Genomic DNA, 22,957 nt, shown 5'->3' on the forward strand with positions numbered 1-22,957 from the left:
TTAGAAACTGATACTGTTAGATCATATCAGTCATTCCCGCCGTGATCAAAGTACAGATGTCTAAAACCCAAACTCTTCCTTTTCCTTCACCTCCAGTACTAGGCTTCCACCTGTGGCTGAAGGGTGTTAACAGTAATGGGGAGAAATTCGTAAAGTTTCCCTGATGCAGACAGAGCCTGGTTTCCCTGTTGTGCTGAATTCACATCCAAACCTGAAACACAAAGCAAAAGTTATGCTGGAGCAGAGTTACTGGTTGGGCTAAATGACAGGAGCCTAACTGGAGATTTTTAGCAGCCTTGCTAGTTCACGTCCCTCACAACGTTTTGCGTAAGTGTCCCATCACTGTAAATACCAGTGTTTGCTGAATTTTACCAAAGTTCCCCTGCAGTAGATAGTAGGAAACAGATCCATTTTGTAGTGACTCGCTGAGCAGAGCTTTGTCTACAGTAGAATTCAAGGGTCTGTCTACGTTGCTGTTAAAACTGAGTCAGGGTCCTGTTTAAAATATAGCTATTTTGTGGTGTTATGTGAGACTTTAGACTTTGTGATGTAGTAACTATAGCTTCTAATCCTTATATGAAAAGTGATTTAAGGTTTCATCTGTGCTACAAAAAGCGCCACAGCTCCTGATGGTTTGGAGCCTATTTTTAAAACTATTGTCAGGCCAAGATAGATGCAGCTTCATCTGTGGCACGCAGCAGACAGTGTCCGTTTGCATCCACGGTTTGCATGCGTGTTGCTTTTCATCAAGCTATGCAGGAAAGGTTTCTATTCTCTAAAAGTCTCCCAGAATCCTGTGCTATATAAGCAAGCTTCTAGCAAATCAAGTGCCCTCTGCAAAGAGCCATTTTCGCCCTGTATGTGTGACAGTTGGGACTGGTGACATTCAGCAGTGTTAGGGCTCCTGTTAACTTTGTAGTGAGAGTTTTTTGACTTGACTGACAGTCTTTCTGTAAAAAAAATACAGAGCACTCCAGGGGAAAAGAAAAAAAAAAAAAGGGGAAGAATGCATTGTGCCAGCCAGCATTAAGTATTCTTGCAGCAAACATTCTTGACTGGTGGGCAGAGGGGAAGAGAAGAGACTGGAAAAATTTGCATGGATGCACGATGCGAGGAGGCAGTGCTTAGCAAGAAATGTTTTCTTGAGCACTACATGCCTCCTTTTGGGTATTGGTGTGTGTTGTTGCATTTGCAGAACTAACTTCCTCATTTTTTTTTAATCTGTTTGGTTTTTTTAATTGAGACAGAGTGGAAGCTTCTCCTGTTTCAGATGAAACACAACCATAAGTGAACATGTTCTTCATCATTTACTGTTGAGCAGTAAGAGCAGGTTGCACAGCTTGATAGAATAGCTATTTTAGTGACATGGTTATGATATTATGTGCTTTCTTTCCCCTCCCGCTCCCTGCCAGATATGGCTTACCCTTTCTATATAAGGCGCTGTGTAGGTTTTTTTGTTTTGTTTTGGAGACGTGTGGAGAAGAAGCAAAATGAAGTGAAAATGCAAGCCAAGGTAGAACAGCCTTACTTTAGGGGGTAGCCTTACAACAGAGCTTTATAGTGAGTGTGCTGTATTCCAAAATATGTAAGCCAAAAACAAAAAAGCATTCATTTATGCAAAAAAAAAAAAAAAAAAAAAATCTTAAAAAGAGGTGTTGGAAGACTTCTTTAATATGTACCTTCTAAAGGTAGAGTAAGGTCTCACCAAGTGATACGTTATTGTGATACTTCTTGCTGGGTCAGTAGGGATGGGTTGGGGTATAAGCGCTTAACGTTTTCCTCCTTCTATGTTTTTAAAAGCAGTAAGTTAAATGTGGTATTTATGAATGTGCCTTTGTGAGTATAGTGACTGTCTAATTGAGGAGACCACTTGGGCTGGAGGGGAGACAATGGTCAATTTATTCTTTCAAGAGGTCAGACATCGAGATGGCAGCCCACTGGTCTCTTTTGACAAGCAGCATCTTTGGGCTGGTCTCTACACTGCACAATACGTATTCATATGTGGTAGAGATCGGGGTGGGGGGGTGCGAAGGGGTGTTGTCATGTGATGCACAGAAGCTGTTGATAGTTTTAGGCTAGTCTGCCGTTGCAGGTTGAGTTTATATATGTATTATGTGGCTTCTCTTTACGTTTGTGTGCATGAGTGTGAGTGCGTGTGGCTTTATTTTTTTGTAAGCACTGGAGAATTAAAACACAGTGATGTTTGAGACAAATTTATACATGTAGAGAAGATGATGTTTTGTAGCTTCTGTTAAATAGTGGGTGCAGGCACACTTTTACCCTCTCTGTCCGTGTCCTGATAAGAGAAACAGGAAAATTTTTTTTTCAACCCTTCAACTTCCAGCACACTTAACGTTGCCATTTAATGAACAGGGTATTACACAAGAAGAAAAAAAGAGTTTTTGAAATGGTGAGGTAGAAGTGTTTAAAAGGAAAAAAATCTGAAGTAATTTTTTGTTTCTTCGAAGCTGTTTGTAGCTAAACATGGGAATCTGCAGTGTCTCCTTCCATTTGTTTTTTTTTCTAATAATTCACCTCTTCGTCCCACCCAAAACATGAGGTGTACAAGAGCAAGAGCTGTTGCTGTAGCCCGTCATAATTCCCACCCTGAAAAGAAACTCTAGTGGGATCCCTCAGCTCTATTCAGGAAGACAAAGAGAGGAGAGACTCTGCAGTTTTCTTTGCTTCGCTCTCATTCCTCTCTAATGGCCTTGAAATGTATTATTATGCAAATGTGAATTTTGATACTGAACTTAAGAAGAGGTTGTTTGTTCTTTTTTTCAAAAAAAAGGTCCCATATGTGGTCAGCATTGCTTCTTTATTTTGTAAGTGAATTGTAAACTATGCATTCTGCAAAGGGGGTGTAGGGGACAAAGAAAGCTTTGCTAAACTGTTTAGGAGTTTCTGTGTCCATGGTATATCCATTATAGTTTGGGGAAGTGGGGAGATGATTACTTGGAAATAAAAAGGAGTTGCTAAGAACTTCTCTTTTTCAGAAGCTGGCCATTAGGTAACTGGGCAGAGATTTGGAAAACTAATGTTGACTGCAAAACAAAATCATCTCTAGACCTTGTGCAGGATTGTGAATTCTAGCCGTGCAGTGTTAACCCAGGGCCAATAGGGCGAATGGGACACCGGCTCTACCTGGGGAACTATCTACCGCCTCCTGTGTTCTGGCCCTTGTCAAGCTCAGGAAACACAGTGCCACAGGCACTGTCTTTTTTGGATTTACTACTTGTTTTCCATTACAGCAGTCCTTTTGCTCTTCCAGGAGAATTGGAACACAGCTGGTTCTTGATGTCTACGCTTTCTTCTCCCTAAGATTTTCTTTGCTGCCATTTGTGGCAGGGCTCATACAGTGGCAGCACAGCTGTGGACAAGGTGGTGGAAGTGGTACTTACTTTCTAGTGCTTATCAAAGCATGACTGTGAGGACTGCGTTTTTTCAACATCAGCAGCTACCAGTGCTTTGTTGTCTGGTGTTACTGCTGGTGACGTAGCATTAATGTTGGCAGTGTGTGAAATTTCAGGGTGTGTAGACTGATGTGTAGACAAGGCCCTCTATTTAAAAGAAATGATCCTTTTATACTATAAGGTGGTATCATAATGGTCATAAAAAAAGGATTCACTTCCTCACATCTCCAAAATGCAGTCATTGTGAATTATGTGTGTTCCTTGAAGCTTGCTGAGCTTCCAGGAGCAGTCTCCTCAGAAAAATGTAGGTCTCGCTGCCCTCTTCGTCATCTTAATAGGGACCCTTTGACTTGACTTTTTCCTTTGTCCATGGTGTACCATGGTACCTGCATTATCCTTGGCATTATCTTAGATGTAATATCATAAACTGAGAGATTATCCTGCCTGTATTCAGTGTTTTCATGCAGCAATTTTATTTTTGTTGACGTTCACAGTACTGTAATAAGTAATAGACTTGATGATCACTCTCGCATCTGTGCCTGCCTTGCAGATGTGATCTTATCAGGGTTCCACTCTGTCAGATTGCCTTTAAAAGAAAGGAAAAGAAAAAAAAAAAAAAAAGAAAAATCTGAAGTTTAAACTTACTAAAATACCTCGTTGGTACGTTTCCCCTTCTGATGTAACCTTTTAAATCTTACCTTTTCTTCTAAACTTAATGGGCTTTTATTTCCATCTGTTAATCTCCTATCTAAAAAGATGTTTGAACTAGTAGTTTTGAGCACAGGACCAGAAGCCTGGAACTCCTGAATTTTAACATTGGCCCTTACTCTTCCCTTGGCTTGGGCAAGTCATTTAATTTCTTTGCCTTTGTTTTTTCATCTGTAAAGTGGGGGTGATAATAATACTTACCTACCTCACAGGGGTTTTGTGAGGATCAACTAGTAAATGTTTGTAAAGTGCTTTAAAGATAAAAAGCATGATAGAAGTATTACGAGGTTTTTACAGCAAGATCACTCATTCTTTTTACATTGTTTGCTTGTGTAGAGGGAGATAACTTTTTTTTTAATGATTAAAGCCATCAGACACTCAGATCCTAAATAACAGAAGTTGATGGAGATTCAGTTACTCATACTCCTCCTCTGTCTTTATGCCAGTTTCCTTCTCCTGCTCTACCTTATCTAGTTATGCCAGTGTTGATACAGGTCACACGTACTTTTAGATAAGCTTCAAACTTGACTGAAGTACTTTGAGCTTGCTGCTTCTTTCACCACATCACCAAATCAGAATCAGTTTGTGTAGTTATCCCTGCATTTAAATAGAGTTTTTGGTAATGTCGTCCTTCAAGTGGACACATCTTTTCCTGCCATCAGGAAGGGGAGGTGGTGGTGTGTAGTTCCAGAGAGGGGACTGTAATATGAAGAACGTTGCCACTTTATGCTGCTGCTCCAGGGATGAAGGGCAGAGTAGCTTCCCGTTTCCTTCCCTGAATTAACTTCAGTGTGTTACCAGTGACGCTTCAAATGCAGTGTCTCTTTGTCCATGATATACAGAAGCCATCACCTCCCAATAAAACGTAGGAACAGAGGGAACGATAGTAGATGCTGCTTGTGTATATGCCTTACAGCTCTCCCAGAGCGTCTCTGGGAGGGTGGTGGGGGAAGAGGTCTTCGTTGGGTGAATCCCACAGCTGTCAGGGAACCTCTGCTACTTTCTCCCCTCTCCAATCACATGGTCGCTGTTTCTTCTTTCTTGGATGTGCGTCTCAGGGATGTGCATATGAGCCCATGCCTTTTGGAATTTGGCCTTTGAAATATCAAGAATATGGTTTCTGTACCTGAAACCTTCCTATCTGACACTCCCTGGTCCTCTCTGTCCTGCATTGCTCCCCGTGGCCTTAGGAACATCTCTCCACTGTTGCCATGTGCCACCCTCTCCATCTTTGCCAGTACTCACGGTGAAGCGTATACAGTGATTCTGCAGAGAAAGAAGTTGAAATGATGCATGTGCACCTGTAGGATTTACAGACATACGTATCTTGGATTTCTGCCGCACCCTGTCTAACACATGCAGAATATCTGATGCACGATGCTTTTTCTTTCTCGTCTAGGAAGCAGAACAAACAGCAGTATGACTCTGCTGATGGTAATTCTGTAATGTTTACTTTGAATTAAATGCTAAGTATTTTCCCCAAAGAACCAAAAAAAACACCTTCTAACAAAAGTAACCAAATGTAATCTTTCTGGGGGTGGGGGGAGGGAAGGGGAGGAGGAAAAGCAGTGACGGGGGAGCATTCTGATCTATTTTAATCTCCACCGCTTGGATGGAGATCCGAAATGCTGCTTTGAGTTCCACAAACATAAGGGATTATGTTTACAAAGGTAAATGCCTTCTACCTGTTCAGGAAACTGGCTAATGGTGGGCATCAGATGTTTGGCGAGTTTCTCTTCATTGCAAACAAGTAATGGGAGAAGGGTGTGTCTGGAAGAGGAATGGAGAAATAGATTCATTTCATCTAGTCTTCTTGGTAAAATAATGCCACCTTTCTCTCTCCGTACAAAATGGAGGGAGGAGGTTGCAGAACAGCAAATCAGCGATGTCCGAAATGGCTGGATTAGAAAAGGCAGCTTTTCTACTTTGCACATAAATAGGTAACAGGAAGGTACAGCTAAAGTCCTCTTGCCTGAAACACTGTCCCCCAGAAGCAGACATTGTAATAATAAAAATAGTGGCTGTGTGTATATTGATGCTACTTGCAAGTTACCTAGAAGTGTTTTATTTTTTCTTATACTTGAAATGGCTTCCTTTACTAAACTCTCACCGTAGCTCCCTTTTCTCCCCTCCTTCTCTAGTGTGCAGTAGAGAAACATACAGGACAAATGGGGAGAATGTAGAGGAGACAACACAATGTCTTGCATATCCAGGTTTTTGTCTTAATTTCCATCCCGTATGCTCTCAGACGTTTGAACTTGCTAAGGGTTTTCCATGGACACAGAAACTCAGCACTTTAGAAGGTGCTCTCGTATGGCTGGCTGCCCCCCTTCTCCTCCTTTTCTATATTTTTATTTTACTTTTAGTATAGTGGTACTTAAAATCACTGGTTCACTTAAAAAGAAAAAAAAAAAAAAAAACAACAATAAAATGTTTAAACTCTACTAATGTACAAATAAGCTGAAATGTTGCATTTTACGTGTATTTTTGCCATAGCAGGTACTGTATTTCTCATGCTGGATTTAGAAAAAAAGAAAAAAAAAAAAAAAGAAAAAAAAAGAAAAAAAAGAAAAAACAAACAAACAAAAGGGTGATGATTTATTGGAGTGTGACACGTTAAGAGTAATAAGGAATTAAGTCGTCGTCATTTCATTGAAACTGAGAGATGGTGTAATACTTATATAAGTTTTCTGAAGGTTTTTTTGGGCTTTTAAACAGCTTTTTTGTTTTTATTTTATTTTTATTTTTTTGAAAGATATGATTGTATTATGTGCAACTCAGTTGCTTACATTATAACTACAAAATATTTTTGGGTTCCTGGAAAAAAAAAAAAAAAAAGAAAAAGACTAATAAATGTGTTTGGCTGCTAAGCATTTAACGCCCCCGGTTTCCGCACGTTTGTCCGCCCCGCGCGCCGCCGCCATCTCCCCTCCCGCCGCCCCGCGCGCGCGGCCTCCTCCCGCCGGGGGGCGCCGCCTCCCCCGCGCCGGGCCCGCGGCGCCGCATTCCGCCGCCGGGGGCGGGGGCTCCTCGCGACGGCGGGGCGGGGCCGCCGCCCGCCCTTATCCCGCGCCGCCGGCGGGCGCCCGGCCCCGGGCGGCCGCGATCGCTCCGTCGCCCCCCGCTGCCGCCATGGCGACCCCCGCAGCCGAGGAGGACGCGCTGGCGCGCTACCGCTCTCCGCTGGTGTCGCGATACGCCAGCGCCGAGATGGGCTTCAACTTCAGCGAGAGGAAGAAGTTCGGCACCTGGCGCCGCCTCTGGCTCTACCTCGCCCAGGCTGAGAAGGTAACGGCGGGACGGGGCTGCTGAGGGGAGAGCGGCCCGGAGCCGCCTCCGTGCCCTGGCGAGGGACGAGGGCTGGGCCCGGGCGGCGGAATTGCCGCGGCGGAGCGTCTTCACGCCCCGTCCCGCTTCCCTGGGGTGACCCGTCAGGGCTCTGGCGGGGGGCCGGGTGCCGGCGGGGGCTGTTGGAGCAGCTCGCCGCCCGCCGCCCCTTTGCCCGCGTCGCCCGTTGGGTGTCTGCGGCGCGGGAACCAGCGGCCACCGCCCGTCGTCCCTTCCCGGAGCTGCCCTTGGGAAACGGGAGACCGAGCAGCGGCCTAGGCCCGCCGGGGGTGAGCGGGCGAAGGCGGGCCGGAGCGCGCCCCGGGCGGCCCTCCGCCTCCTGGGGCGGGGGGGCAGCGTGCGAGCCCGGCCGCGCCCGACCCCCTGCACGCAATGCGCCACGTACCTGTCACCCCGCGGCAAATCGCCTCTTCCTGCCTCGTACCCTCCCCCTTGTACTTTTGCCTTCTTTGCGAAATCAGTTTTGTAAAAGCTTTGCTAAGCAGGGTTTTTTTTCGGGGGGGTGTGTTGCCTTCTGAGCAAACATTAGTGTCCTTCTCTGGTCCTTGACTGTTTACTTTTCAGGAGGCGTGACTGATGAGACCTGCTCTCTTGTTCAATCAGGTTGCTGTCAGTCTGTGCCAAACTGGACCACCCCGCTCATCTGCAGCCAGTTGGTTTTAGATAGCCCTTATTTCTGAGATAAGTTAACTTTTGGCCAAAGCGAGCTGAACACTCGCCCCAGAAATGCTTACCGTGTTTCTGACGGGCCAGGCGGGCTTCACACAAAAAACCTGATAGCACAAAAGATTGGTATCAATTCAGCCATGAGAAAGCAGCAACTGAGAGTATGTCCGTATGATTGCAAGCTGTTGTGTTAGTAGAGTCTATGGAGTTAACATTTTTAAAATGTTATTTAAGCTAAACCTTCTTTCTTTGAATTTGGTCCTAATTAGGGCTATGTATACAGCCAGTTATTACTACTTAGCTGAGACGGAGTCACTTTTTAAGATGGACTAACTTGATTCCTTGTGACTGTTGGCATACCTTGAGAGGAAACCTCGTATCAGGTTTTTGACAGTGAAAACGCTGTAATATGTTCCAGGGGAGAAAAAAAGACCCCCACAAAAACACTGCCTTCTGGCAGAATAGCTTTCAGACTCAGTAGCTGCCCATTCGGTTTGTGCACAAACCTTCAGTTTCTGTTTTTGAAGTACTGGGTTGTTAGGAAGCGATCCAAGCACCAGGTCTGGCTGTTACTATTAGCCTCAGGGCAGAGAAGCACCGTGCTGGAGAATGAATAAGCAGTGCACAGTGTCACTAATGTGTTCCTTCTCCATTCAAGGATCATACCGCTACAGTGGCCTCATCAATAGTGTGCTGCACGAAACGTGATGTTTTAGAAGCTGAAAATGTAATTATACAGCTGTGTTAAATAGGACTCAGATTCTAAAAGACCACATGCTAGGTGTTGTCACAGTTGAGATGCTGGAGTGAGCAGACTGCAAAAAAAAGCAAGCTGCTGAAAGAACCAGTGAAGACTTCTCGGTTTCCACTCCCAAGCCCTGAACTTGGGGTTCCCCTGTTTCCTGACCCTTGCTTTCCTTCCCATTGCCACCATAGAGTTTTGTTCCCAGAAAGTAGAGACGGATCTTGCAGTTTCTTGAGCGCACTCTTCCTAGTGGGTAGAGGGAGACTACTATTTTTATCTGTCTCCTCATTCCAAAGCAGTTTGTCTTCTGATGTCAGCTCTGGACTGAAAGGAAGAGTCAGCTACTTTGAGCACCTGTTAGCTCTGTCAATGATTAGTTAGTTATAGATACAAGCAATTTCCTCAGGCTGCTTATTGAGGATGCATAATATTTCTTTTTGGGTACATTTCATTAAAAAAAGTAGCGAATGAACGAACTATGGGCAATATTTAGTCCAGTAGTACTCACTATCTGCGCTGTCTTTCAAGCCACTCCAGTCATTCTAGAAGCCTATTTTACAGTAAATCAGAATATTAGGAAGATCTAACCACAAGTGTTCCGAAAGTTGCAGGGAAGTAGTAAAAGAGGGACATGCAATTTAGTGATAAAATTTTAGGTAAAGTATAGGGCCAGGCACATGGTTTCAATATTCACCCTACTTACAGGAGCAATTTTCGAGTAGTTGACTTGGATTATGCGAAGTAAGAACTCAAATTTATTTCACTGGAAACTGAATTAGACAGAAAATCTGTATAGTTTGTATTTTGTTCCTTACAGCAGACAATTGGACAACCAGGAGATTGAAAGAGGAGACTCAGCCAAGTGTGTGATTAGTGAGAGAGAGCTCCTTCAACGAATCTTTTCCCAAATGACAGTTGTTAAAGTTTGGGTTAAGAGCTGAAGCGTGTGAGTTCATACTCATCCCAAAACTTTAGTTTATTTTTTTGAACAAAAATTCATTTGTATTATGATACCTCTATTAATACATCTTTTTTTTTTTTTTTTTTTTTTTTTAATCTTGAGCTCTTGACCTAAACAATATATTATTTGAAAGACAAGTACAAATTTCATGGAGCTCTTCCTTCTAGCAGAAGTAGCTTTGACATCCTGCAGCATCAAACTGACCAATAAAATGTTTTGCTACATGTGGAATCTGAATGTTTTCTGTCTTATAAGAGTCTGTTGTAGCCCTTGATCTGTTTTTTGTCCAATTTAAGTTTCATTATTTTTCTGTCATATGTTCTTTATTAGATGAGCAGCCCAGTGTTCGCATTCTGTTTGCAGGAGACGTTCCATGTCATCTGCCTGTTCTATCCCTTAGGAACAGGGACGAATGAAGAGTTGTGGTTGTTACAGTGGCACATCAAAGTATTGGAACAGCCTCTGAGGAGTGGCACCTTAAAAGCACGATCCAGAGAGCGCATCACTGACCTGTAGTGTTTTGGAGAAAACCCTGTGTTGTCCCTCGGGTAGTTTTCCTACTTAGTTTTCTTAGGTAGACAGGTGTGAAGGACATTCAATTGCTTTCCGCCTGAGGTACTGTCAATATTGGCAAAAGCTCATAGAGAAGAGGCCTCACGTGATGTTTGTGGATGCATGAGAACAGGATTTGCCTTGGCACTACCCTACCTTGCATGAATACCTATGGCAAGTAGTCCCTTTTCTTGGGGATTATTTATTTTCTTTCTGTATGGCTGTCAATACCTGCATACTGAGGTCAGCTTTTCCCAACAGATCACGGACGTGTGAACAAGGCATGAGATTTTAATCTCGGCACAAGAGTGTATTGCCTGCTGAGTTGCCTGTGTGCTTTCAGGCAGTTACGGTCTGTATCAGTACACCTCAAAGACAGCAGTGTGGGGCCAGGTGCTTTTCCTCATTTATCTGGACACTCATGGTTGTGTATACACTTGCAACATCATATTATAAGTTGTGTGGGTATTAGTTACCTGATGAGGACCTTGAAGACACATCTGCTTCACTTGCTGTCTTCTCTAGTTCCAGATTCCACATCTGCAAAACATTTTTTCAGTCAGTTTCGTTCAGAACAGAACCAGCTTTTGAAATACTTTGTATCATTGAAGCTTCCTGGCTGGTGACTTGTAATTACTAATGCACAAGACAATAGCATTTTAATTTGGAAAAGGCAGTAATGCCAAGTTCATTGTGAGGCTTTTAAACTCTCAGTATCAGGAAAAGACATTTTTCTCAGCTTAGTTTGTGCAAGTATAAAGCTGTGCAAGGGTTATACAAGTGTATGATTCTGTAGTTTGATATCTTACTCTGTTAGTAAGTCAGCTTGCTGAAAAAGTTTAGCAAATATTTTTGAATATGAACTAGGAGCATTTATTTCTGGCCAAGTAACTGATTTCCCAAGCTTCCAGATTCAGACTGAGATGAAGTACTTCAGGACTTTTGGAAAGGTACAAACATATGTACCTTTCCGTATGTTCTAAGCCTGCTGTTAACAGTTGCGTAGGTCTAGTTGCGGTCCAAAGAGTTCTTCCTGGTACAAGGTATCTTGTCACATGGTAGCTGGATTGTTCTTCACCCAAAGGGTAAATATCATGAAAAGCAGTTAAAGCTATACTATTTTTATATCACTTTTCCCCACATGTCTAATCTTTGTAGTTGTTACAGGGATGTTACATGATTGAGGGAAGTATGAAGCCCAAGAGGAACAGCTAAGCACAAACACTGTCCTCTCCTATTGGAAAAGGTTGGAGGACCCTAGAATGAAAGCATTTGCTGTTACGGCTTTTGATTTTGCCGTATTGTCATGCTTCCGTGAGTTGTCATATGGGAGTAAATTATTTAAACAGCTTCTGTCTCAATTTGGGTTGTCTCTCAAAGAAAAAAAGAAATAGGAAGTTCTTTTCCCCTTGCAGTCACTTGGGCTTCCGATCACAGATGAGCAGATACAGGAGATGGAAGCAAATCTGGACAACATTGACTTCAAGATGGCAGCGGAGGAAGAGAAGAAGCTGCGTCACGATGTGATGGCCCACGTTCACACCTTTGCCCACTGCTGTCCAAAAGCTGCAGCCATCATTCACCTTGGAGCAACTTCCTGTTACGTAGGGGATAATACGGTAATACAGTATTTTCAGTTTCCTGCCTGCAGAGCTGGCAAAACAAAGCTACAGTTGCTTACTTGATAGCTCTTACAAACTTTTCTTTATAAAATAATATTAAGTAGATTTTCCAGACGTTTTTATTAGTTTTACTGTTGAAGTTAATTTCCCTTTATCCTAGCTACCCTAGGAAGGCAAGCTCCTCTTGCCTTCTTTCTTTTCATGTGAAGCAAGATCCATCTGGAAACGAACTGTTCCCTAAGCTCTGCTTGCATGTTAAATATTCAGGGAGATAAGAGATCGTGAGTTGCAAATGCATGCAGAAACGTATGAACTGTCAGTTGTGCCAATGGGACAAGAGTTCACTGACTTAGAAAACAAGGCCATTTTTGATACACGCAGCCCACGGGCTTTCAACTGCTTGGAACCCCTGTGTTAAATAAAGCTTTTCAATGGCCAAGAGAATGGATAAATGTGTTAAGTGAAAAAGGAAGTACCACCATTCTACAGAACTGTAAAATGTTTGTGAAAAACCTGTCTAAAACTGAGTGCAAACTGAAGTCTAATTTCCCAGTATATGTTGCTGTTCCCCTGGGTCCAAGTCATTGCAACTTCACATCTACTTTTGTCATACAAGAAGCTGCTGCATGATTATTTTTACCCTACTCCTTTGCAAGCCCTTTTGGCTTTAGGTAGTACCACCTTCCTTGTGACACTTGCCACCTAGCTGTACCTCAGTCTCAAAAGGAGGAGTGAAGATGACTGCTGCCTGATCAGTCCACTTACTTTCCTGCTGTGTTTCGCCTACAGTGCTTGCATTTTCCACTTGGGATGAATGATTTAGTCTATTATTCCACGAGCATCAGGAGTATCTCAAAATAATCATTCATGCCCAGTAAGTGGAAATGGGTCTTACACTGCCCAGTATGACTTTCTGTGGGTAGTATAGAAGGAGCAATGACGGATCCAGCATTTTTGTCATAAGCAGGTTCACTGCAAGTTCTGATACAAGAAGAAAAGCAGAGCTTTCACTATAAGACACTTTAGAGCGGAAGAAGCGTATTTTAATTATCTGTGTCCTTTCTGCGAGAAGCCATTATGTCTGCTCCTTCAGACATGGCCCAAACTTCCTTTCTTTGCTTCTTTCAGGATCTGATTGTTCTCCGTGATGGGTTTAACCTGCTGCTCCCCAAGGTGAGAAGGCAGTTGTGCACAGTGTCTCAGAAGTGGGCAGCGGTGATGTCCTATGAATAGCCTGTGTTTAACTTGGGTTTTCCTAAGCCTTGCTGGGAGGCTAGGAGGAGCTGTCTGTTTGAGTTATTCTCAAGAAAGTGAACCGTTATCTTCCTTTCCTTTCTCAAGTCTTTCCCCAAAGCTTCTTTGGTCACCATGGGAATTACAAGCAACTCCTTGTTTATCTGTGCCACAGGTACTAGTTTCAGAAAACAACTGTATTACTTTCAGGGTCAGCTTAGGCATCCCCTTAACTGTATTCCTAGGAATGTGTCAGCATTCAGGAAGCTATATAATACAATTTTCTGAGGGCAAATATGGTGGGAGTGTAGTGCAGTGTTGTCTATCTGACCTGAGTATCTTGGTACCCAATTTGCCCTGGACTGTACCTGTGTCAATTATACCCCCAGCAGCTTTATTTCTGACCAGTTCCGGGAATAAAGAAAATACCCAGGGATAAACCAACTGCAGGACTGGGTTGGGCACGAGGACTAGACTAGTTTGAGCTGAAGTCCAACCACTTGTATCATCTCTTGCTCGAGTTTTGTAGCAAGCAAAAATAATGTGCATGCCCTGAAAAAATGAAACACACCATATTCTACAGTCAGAGGGGGGTATCCAAGGATTGCACAGTTATTTCCCTCCCCTTTTTCTCACAATGCTGTTGTGCTTAAGCATGCTGCCTTCTGCTGTGGGGTTTTTTTTTTCTCTCATTCCACCTCTTTTCTATCCTTCCTACATCCACCAGCTCGCAAGGGTCATCAGCCGGCTGGCCGACTTCGCAGAGAAGTATGCTGACCTGCCTACTTTGGGCTTCACTCACTACCAGTAAGTAGCCATCAGCTTTTGCTTTCATTTTGCCAGCTGTGCTTTGGTTAAATTGACCTGCTACTGCTTTCTTTCATCCTTCTTTTTCCCACTTCTGACCACTGTCAGTTGGTACTGCTGGACATCATTAAGACATTGGTGGTGGTTCAGGAAAGAAGTATGTGCCTAACTCCAGCCTTGTCTCAGGAAACTGAACTGTTGCTTTGACTAGCTGTCAGCAGTTGTTTTAACACAGCTTCCTAAGGAACAACTTCCTGGCGAACACAGATGTGTAAATTCTGGCTGTTTCAAAAAGCGTGACTGGGAATTGCAGTAAGCCTGTCTTCCAGTCACACTTTTGTTTTTCTGTCTGTTAAGTTAGTTTCAACTGCAGCTTAAAGGTTTGTTACTGGCTACTTGTTACTACAGCTACTCTGTCACTATTGCTGAAGCTTTCTTTGAAAGTGATGATTCAAGATCCATCAGTTTTCATACATCCCTATATGGATCCCTGGGAAGAATCAGGAAGATTTTCTTCTATTTAACAGGACGATTGTGTTTTCTGTCTCTTGGGAAACTTAAACTTCTTGTGCAGCACTTCTGACATTAGAATAGAATAGAATAGAGTAGAGTAGAATAGAGTAGAATAGAATAGAGTAGAACAGAACAGAATAGAACAGAACAGAATAGAATAGAATATTTTTAGGCAGACTGCTGAGTCAAAGGACAACGAGATCTGGATAGGTCTGTTGTTGGGGTAGGTTAATCTGCTGCTGCATGAAGACAGTTTGCTTTCAGAGGCATTAAATTGTACACCTTGAGGTAAGCCTGGATCTTCTGCCCCGGTGATGTGGAACACCAAAGGCAGGGAAATTAAGCACAGGTCATGTCAGACTCAGTGTCTGGCACTTTAAAATTTCTCCCAAAGGAGAGGAGGAGCATCAGGTCAGGTCTCCGATCAGTTGTCTTGCTGTATATGCCACGTCAGTTCAATCAGCTGTAGTCCTAGGCCCTTCTTCATCTACAGCTTTTCGGAGGACTATTTTCTGGGCTCAGTTTTATCTTGGCTTTTGGAAAGAGTACAAAGGAGTATTCAAGAAGTGTATATGCAAGGTGAAGTTGTAAAAACTAAGGTGAAGAAGGCATTGATACCTTGGCCTTTTCCATGTCCTTTGTCAGCAGGGCCTCTGCCCCATTTACGAACAGGACCGTGTTTTCCCTAGCCTTCCTTTTGCTGCGTACGTACTTGCAGAGGCCTTTCTTGTCGCCTTTCACGTCCCACATCAGATTAAACTGCAGGTGGGCTTTGGCTTTCCAAACCTCATCCCTGCAGTGTTGGACCGTTTCTTTGTCTTCAGGTCACCCAGCCCTGCTTCCACATCTTGTATGCTTCCATTTTATGTCTGAGCTTAATCAGGAGCGCCTTGTTGCTGTGCGTATGCTTTTTTGAAATGGTATAGAGGTTGTCTTTGGAGTTCATGTGGATAATTTGAAATATTTCCACTTATAGGTTTTGCCTAATACCCCCATTTTCTCCTCAAAGCATTTGCAGGGGGACAGTGTGGTTGAAGCTTGCAGATACTTATTTCAAGGTGGAGGTCTTACAAAAAATGTTGGCTAACAGTATTGTTAATTACTGCATGTTTGCCCAAAGGCTGCGGAATGTGTTTTTATAATTAAAAAGGAACAGTCCCTTAGAGGAATCATTTAAAATCACAGCATGTCTGCAGGTGTTTCTGCACTGAGAGATTCACACCCGTGCTGTAAGTTACCCAGGATGCCCCCTGAGCCCTGGGCGAGCAGAATTAGGATGGGGGATAACCGCACCCCCCCGTTTCTCCCAGCGCCCCCCCGGCCTCTCTCCCCTGCGTGCCGAGCCCCGGGCCGGCAGGGGGCGCCCTCCTAACACCCGCAGGAACTACAATGACTCTTTTCTCTTGATGTAATTTCACCTAATTCCTGAACAGAACGATCATATCTTCAGTACCATTTACTGGTCGTATATATGTGCTGTTACATCTTCCTGCGTAAGCCAGATCTTTTTAATTTCTGCTCAGAGGAGTCAGAGAGACCAACCTGCAAGGAGGTCTTAACAGTAGACTCAGCAGCGAAGTGTGGCCCTTCCAGAGTTACTGTGCAAATTGTCAATGAGTCGCATTCTGTTCTTGGTTGTTTTCAGACCTGCACAGCTCACCACTGTGGGGAAACGCTGCTGCTTGTGGATTCAGGACTTGTGCATGGACCTGCAGAACTTGGAGCGGGCTCGGGATGATCTGCGCTTTCGGGGTGTAAAAGGCACCACTGGCACTCAAGCCAGCTTCTTGCAGCTCTTTGAGGGAGACCATAGTAAAGTAAGCCGGACAGCCCAGGGCGTATACTTGCAGTTTTTGCAATTCTCCCCTCTGGAATGCTGTTCTGTGGGGGAGAACATGGAGATTCTGGCATCAAATTCACACGGGCACTGCAATCCCTCTGGGGCCCACTGACAAGGCCCTGTGTGAAAATGAGCAGAATTTGGGGAGGGGGTGCTTCCCAGCAAGTATAACATTTGTTGACAGTAAACTGAGAAAAGCAAAGGATCCTTTTTGCTGTTGCTGACCTTCCTGTGTTGTTGCATTGTGAGCTCTGTTTGTTTTGTTTATTTCTTCACCCTGAGGTTGAGGAGCTGGACAGATTAGTGACTGCGAAGGCAGGATTTAAGCGGTACGTAACAAGCATGCTTAGTCACCTAAATTTGGTGTTAACAAAGTGTGACTCCTGCTGTCCATGTTGGCCCCGATTCTCCTAGCTGCCAAACTGACATCTGCGCTGCTGTTGACCTATCTCCCTTTGCCATCTTCCATTCCCACTGGCAGCTTCCTGCAGGAAACTTCACCTCATAAACAGGCCACTTCTGTCTGCTTGTCTCCCTGTCAAAGCACAGCTGTCCATTTTCCCTCTGCTTTTCTCTCTCCCATCTGTATGCTGCCCAAAATTGACAGCCTGCATCCAAAGTTGTTCTCGTCAGGGCAGAATGACAGCCCTCCGCTTTAAGATCCATGTCACTCCTTGCTGAAAGTCTTGCAGTACAGTTGTATCCGTCTGGAGCGCTCAACTTCTGTGTTTATTTTTAGGGCTTATATGGTCACAGGGCAGACCTATAGTCGCAAGGTGGATATTGAAGTCCTGTCGGTTCTGGCCAGTCTTGGGGCATCTGTACACAAGGTGAGTGCCCTATTTGTGTACAATGGGAAGAAGGGGAAACATTTTAGATCTTGAAGAGAAGGTACTCATGGTGCAGAATGCTGCTCTCAAGAAATACTGATTGGTGTTCCTTGTTCAGCTGTTCTCTTTGTGATCATGTAAATTCACCATTGGGTACATGCCTAGTAATCAAACCTCAAAGATCTTAAGACCACTGGCAAGTAAAGCAAGTTTACTGAGCAGATTCTAAGATGGGTTAACAAATCCCACACCAGATATTAGTCTAATTATGCTAAATTGATCCGATTAGAGTAAATGTCTTTCCTAGTGGTGTACAAGTTTTTAAATTTCACTATTTGCTCCTAGTTAATCGCTTCTCTGATAATGGTGGTGTTCTCTCTGTCCTTGTGGATTCTTTTCATTGATTTATTTGTGTTCCCTCTCTCCTCCTTTTGGACGAAAGTGATCTGTGGTATTTTCTTCTGGTTTAGTTTTGTAGGCTGCCTGGTTCAGTGAGCACACATTATCTGTGTTTGCAAATCACTGTGTGATTTTGTTATGCATTTTCACTGTTCCCTCCTGGTATCTCTTCCATTCCCTGCAAACATTTGCCCTTCTTGGAGTCCTATTCTAATACAGTGGACGTCTTTTTTGACTGGGATTTTTAGGCCGGGAAGTATGATTGCAGTGTCAATTTTTTTGTCAAATTTTTCACTGTGCCCCAATTTACTTCTTGGACACAGATGCAAACACTTCTCCAAGAACACTAACAGGAGTATATATTGGTGTGTGTTAGTTTGATTATGTTTGTTAATTTCTTGGGCTTTTTTCTAGATTTGTACTGACATTCGTCTTTTGGCCAACCTGAAGGAGATAGAGGAGCCTTTTGAGAAGGACCAGATTGGTAAGGGAGGGGAGACATTTCTTGGACCGGTGTATGTATCTTTTCATTTATGTTGGTGCAGCCTTTTAAGCAAACTTAGAAATGTCACTGACAGAAGTTGCTTTAAATTAACTGAGGTTTGACATTGTTAGTGTTTTGGGTCCTTTTTAAAGGAAAAAAAAAAATGCACTTTACCCAAAGGTTTCTGGATATTAAGTACTTAAAATCAGATTTGTATTTCTGCACTTCCTGGGCTTGGGGGGGGGAGCAGAAGCAGTCACATATTCCCCACAGAGGAAGACTTGGGTCTGAGGAGTATTTAGTGTTTTCCATTCCTCATGAAGCTTACTGGAACTGCAGGTTTTCAGCTTGACTCAGCGTTTTGGTCTTTATAAACAGGCAAATTTGGAACAATGAAACTAGGCTGGACCCTTGCCAGAAGAATACTAATGATGTGATTCTGACATTGGTAAGGGGAGAAGGAAACATAGAGTTTTGGCTCTTGGCTGGAAGAAAGTTCAGGCAAGCATCCTAAATAGTTGCGTAGGATCGAATTGGCAAATTAAGCCTTAGCATATTTGTTACTTGAACCATTCTACGTTCTATGGTTGGTTTTGATATTCGTTCACCAGAGCAACAGGCAGCACTATCTGACTTTGAAGGACAATGTTATTGAGCAGATGGGGTCTTGAACACTGCTAAAGTTGCCATGGGTAGCCTAGAGAGAGGGTGCTAAATCCTGCATTAAAAATTAAATCCATTTGTTCTTTTTACATGGCAGTACTTCTTCTGTAAAATGGAATTGCAAAATGTCTTCTCACTTTCTTTCTCCCCACAGTTGGATGTTTCTAATCTGAAGGGAGAGTGTGGTGGTGTCATTTTCTTTATTCCATTTTGTCCTTAGAAAATCATCATGTTTTGAGGCTTTGGTCAAAAACATGATTCCTGACACATTTTTCTTATCTGGGACAGGACCTTCATCTCTTCTTCCTGAATGCACTACTTCTATGTCCTGTTTCCATCTCTCTTTCTCCTTTCACAGGTTCAAGTGCTATGCCTTACAAGAGGAATCCAATGCGTTCAGAACGCTGCTGCAGCCTGGCTCGACACCTGATGACTCTGGTGCTGGATCCCCTCCAAACAGCCTCCGTGCAGTGGTTTGAGCGAACGTTGGATGACAGTGCCAACAGGTTTGTTTAGATCGTGCGATGCAGCAATTTCAGAAGGTCTTGTGCAGGAAGGTCTTTTGATGTATTTAGAAAACACTATTTTTAAACTAAAACCACAAGTTACTACCTTGATGAAAAGCAGTCTCAATAGAATCTAGAGATTACAAACTGGTTTCCTCTCTAAGATCAGATGAAAACTATTAGCTTTTTTAACATCAAGATCTTCTGCAAAGTAAACCAGCAGAGAGAGGGAGGGATGCAGAAGCCATGGTAATAAATTGCTCTTGTAGTCTTCCTGTTTCAACAGCATACTATAGCAGTTCTTACATTTCTCAAATTTTCCTCCCTGTCTGTTTTGAACATTTTTTTTAACGCTACTCCACTTCTTAAAGAATAATTCAACATTTTATCTGTAATCCCTTAACCGTCCAAATCATCTAAAGAAACTTATTTTCATCTCTTTGTAAAGTGTTTTTCTTTACAAGAAGTAGTTCAGATCCTAAAGAAAGAGCACAAACATTATTTTTTTAAGTAATGTTTCATGAAAACCTCTGCAGGTCTTTTAGATATTGTTCAGCAAACTTTGCTTTGTTTTCTGATTCTTCATTATGACTATTTTGAGATGAGCAAAAGTTACCTATAATTATTTTCCAGTAAATTGTAGCACCTTAACGATTCTATGATTCTATGATAATTAAATTCAATGCTTCCATCTTCCAGTTAGTACTAAATTTGCATAAAGCTCATATATATCTTTGAAAAGTCTTACTACTTCACAGTAGTCTTCTGTTGCTGAATTTGATCTCCTAGAATCTTGGAAATCTTTAGATCTTTGTGTTTCTAAGATATGGGGCTCGTGGAACGATGAACAGCAGCAGTTTTGGCTATAGACTAGTGTTCAGCTTGTTGCTGAGAATGTTATTTTTAAAAATGTCTCCACAAACATAATGTCTGCATAAAATTTCATGAAAGTGTAGATCTTTTCCCGAAAGGACTTTACTCCACAGCTGCTAGTCTTGTTAAGAAAAGAGCTGCATAGTCAGCAGAAAACAATGTAAATTTAAGAAATTGGATACTGGTTAATATGGTGTGTTTATTTCCCAATAGCTACCAAGTGTTGAGAGATGTATTGGAATGTTTCAAATTTTATTTTCACCTCATCTAATAGAAAGGGTCATTTGTCCCCTTCATAATCCAATTTAAAAATTTCATGCCTTGGATTTTTTGTGTTAAAGCTATAGTGTTTTGAAAAGAGAGCAAGCCAGAGAAAATGCAATCAACCTACAAAACAGCAAAGTCCTTTTGAAGACCGTGTGATAGAATTGGGGGCCTTAAATGTAGCACAAGGTTCAAGTACTAGTATACTTTAAAAGATCAGAGTTTAGAAAGGGCCAGGCACTGCTGTCACAGATGGACGATGCTGTAATTGCTGCAGTGTGACACAGAGCCTTTTGCCTGATACAGCTCAGCCCCCACCGCTCCTCTCCTTTCCCTCCTTTCCTTTTTGTCATTCTTTTTTGTCAGGAGCCTCCTTTGTGACCAGGAGCTGGTCTCTTGGAGGAAGCCCCCACCAAATGCATGGATCACGTTGAAAGTTCCCCGCTAAGCACAGCCGGGCACAGCATGAGAGTGCAGCACGTCTTACTCCTGGAGAGCAGGATCAGTAGACAGGGCAACACAGAACACAGGGGAAGACAGTCTCATGTGTTTGCCAGCTCTGTAAATTGCTGCCCTCTTTCCTAGCCTTGTAATCATTGAATTATCTTGGTGCTTTCTATGTGTGCCTTTACCCTTTCTCTTCCTCTCTCTCCCTTTCTCTGCTGACAAAACAAAACTGCTGAGGGACATGGTTTAGTGGTGGACTTGCCAGTGCTAGGTTAACAGTTGGACTTGATGATCTTAACGGTCTTTTCCAACCTAAACAATTCTATGATTCTGTGATTCAATAAAAAAAAGAACCTGGAACCCTCCCGTCTCCCCAGCGTGAGAGCTACTATAAGATGTTCTTTAGCTTTCCTGGTTGTGACCTTTAAGCAACAAGAAGCACCTATAAGGAGAACAGTTCCAGCTTTGGGGCCACAGTAATGCTATTTACAGAATTATTTACAGAAACTAAAGAGCTGGATCTAAGGTAGGCTGGAACATGGCCTTTATTGCTAACGGGGGCCCTGGGTATGTGTGTTTCATAGGCGCGTGTGTCTGGCTGAGGCTTTCCTCACAGCTGACATCATTCTGAGCACACTGCAGAATATCTCCGAGGGACTTGTGGTATATCCAAAGGTAAAGCAGGCGATAATGTGTGCAGTGTTGCATCCTTGATAATGCTGCAGCTATGCCAAAGTGTATAAAAATCCTCCCACTCAAAGGATTACATTTTTGTCTGTTAGTTCAAACAGTTTCTGAATTTTACTCTCTATTCTCAGTGTTTGCAGGACAGACATGAAAAGGTATTTGTGGAAGCCAAAAGGTAGTAAATTAAAAATTTTTCAAAAAGGATATTTTTCCCTGAACTACACGGTGGAACCATAGAACTTACCACCAAAAGATACTGTCAAGGTAGACCTGTAACTTACCTACAGGTTAAAAAAAAAGTTCATTGTACATGTTTTCCACAGTAATGTCCCTTGCAGGATATAGATTCTAAGTATTATCAGCTTCAATACCTGGATTTCCATAGCTAAGTTCAAAAAGAGAAATGATCTTTGCATCATTGTCCAATCCTGGAGATTCAAAGAGAGAGGAAAACCTCACTGGGAGTCCCAGTTGTCTACAGAATTGCTGTAATGCTGTTTCTTTTTTCTGTTTGTTTTGTTAAGGTGATTGAGAGGAGGATCCGGCAGGAGCTGCCATTCATGGCCACAGAGAATATAATCATGGCGATGGTGAAAGCAGGGGGCAATCGTCAGGTACAAATGCAGTCAAAAATACCTTTGTTCACTGCCTGGCATTTCACTCCTGAGAAACAAAAGTACCTGGGCTCTTGTCCTGGCCATCTCACCTTTCTCTGTTCTCCACCTACTCCCACAAGAGTTATTAATATTGCACTGGTGCTGCAAAGCCAGACTCTGCTCTCTGAGGAGAGAGCAGTTGTGGAGATCCGTATTTACTGTTAGGAACACTGTGTGTTTGAGCTAATCTGGCTGTCTGTGCTGGAGAAGAGGGAGACCTATTTTTATGTTAGATACTAGTAGGCGTTTTCCTTTTGTAAATGTTTGAAGGAACTTGGAAGGCAGGCCAGGCTTCTTTAAATGGAACATGTTGGCAGTTGGCTACCTTATAAATAAAAAGAATGAATCAGTGCTGTTAACAAAAAAGCAAGTAAGACCATTCTGAACCATTCATTCATGTGTCACTCTTCCCTAATTCAGTGTAGTGCTTTTTATTATTAACTTTGTTTATGGTCCTTTATTCAGTTTTCTGTGTTCAAGCAAATTGAAATAAAATGTTTTCCTTAGTAAATAAATCCAGACACAATTAGATTATATTTCCTTATCATTTAATTTCGCAATTCAGTTTAAAACTGATAATCAAATTTACATCTTAATAAAACAGCTTATTTTCACTTACCTTTAGATAGTAATTTTTCCTTCTGTGATTATTTCCACACCAGGGACAGAAGTTAAACTTGCAAGATAGTAATAGCAAAAGGGTTTGCTAGAAGCTTTGAGTAGGATGTGTGGTTCTAGTT

At 42.7% G+C, this 22,957-nt stretch overlaps 1 protein-coding gene across 3 annotated transcripts in view; it reads left to right on the forward strand.

Moving 5' to 3' along the window:
• Positions 1-22,957, forward strand: part of ADSL (adenylosuccinate lyase) — a 44,091-nt gene that overhangs the window by 6,706 nt on the left and 14,428 nt on the right. For 2 of the 3 annotated variants that reach the window (XM_082309920.1, XM_082309919.1), the window contains exons 1-11: positions 7,197-7,409; positions 11,809-12,012; positions 13,144-13,188; positions 13,976-14,055; positions 16,214-16,385; positions 16,691-16,737; positions 17,148-17,238; positions 18,052-18,121; positions 19,143-19,290; positions 21,459-21,549; positions 22,086-22,175. In XM_082309920.1, coding sequence (XP_082166046.1) covers positions 7,254-7,409; positions 11,809-12,012; positions 13,144-13,188; positions 13,976-14,055; positions 16,214-16,385; positions 16,691-16,737; positions 17,148-17,238; positions 18,052-18,121; positions 19,143-19,290; positions 21,459-21,549; positions 22,086-22,175 — 1,194 coding nt within the window. In that variant the 5' untranslated portion in view covers positions 7,197-7,253. Of the gene's footprint in view, positions 1-7,196; positions 7,410-11,808; positions 12,013-13,143; positions 13,189-13,975; positions 14,056-16,213; positions 16,386-16,690; positions 16,738-17,147; positions 17,239-18,051; positions 18,122-19,142; positions 19,291-21,458; positions 21,550-22,085; positions 22,176-22,957 lie in introns of those variants that run through there. The other variant, XM_082309921.1, reaches the window with a different exon arrangement.

Source organism: Platalea leucorodia (genome assembly GCF_965183815.1).
Source record: "Platalea leucorodia genome assembly, chromosome: 4".
In the NCBI taxonomy this organism is placed as follows: domain Eukaryota; kingdom Metazoa; phylum Chordata; class Aves; order Pelecaniformes; family Threskiornithidae; genus Platalea; species Platalea leucorodia.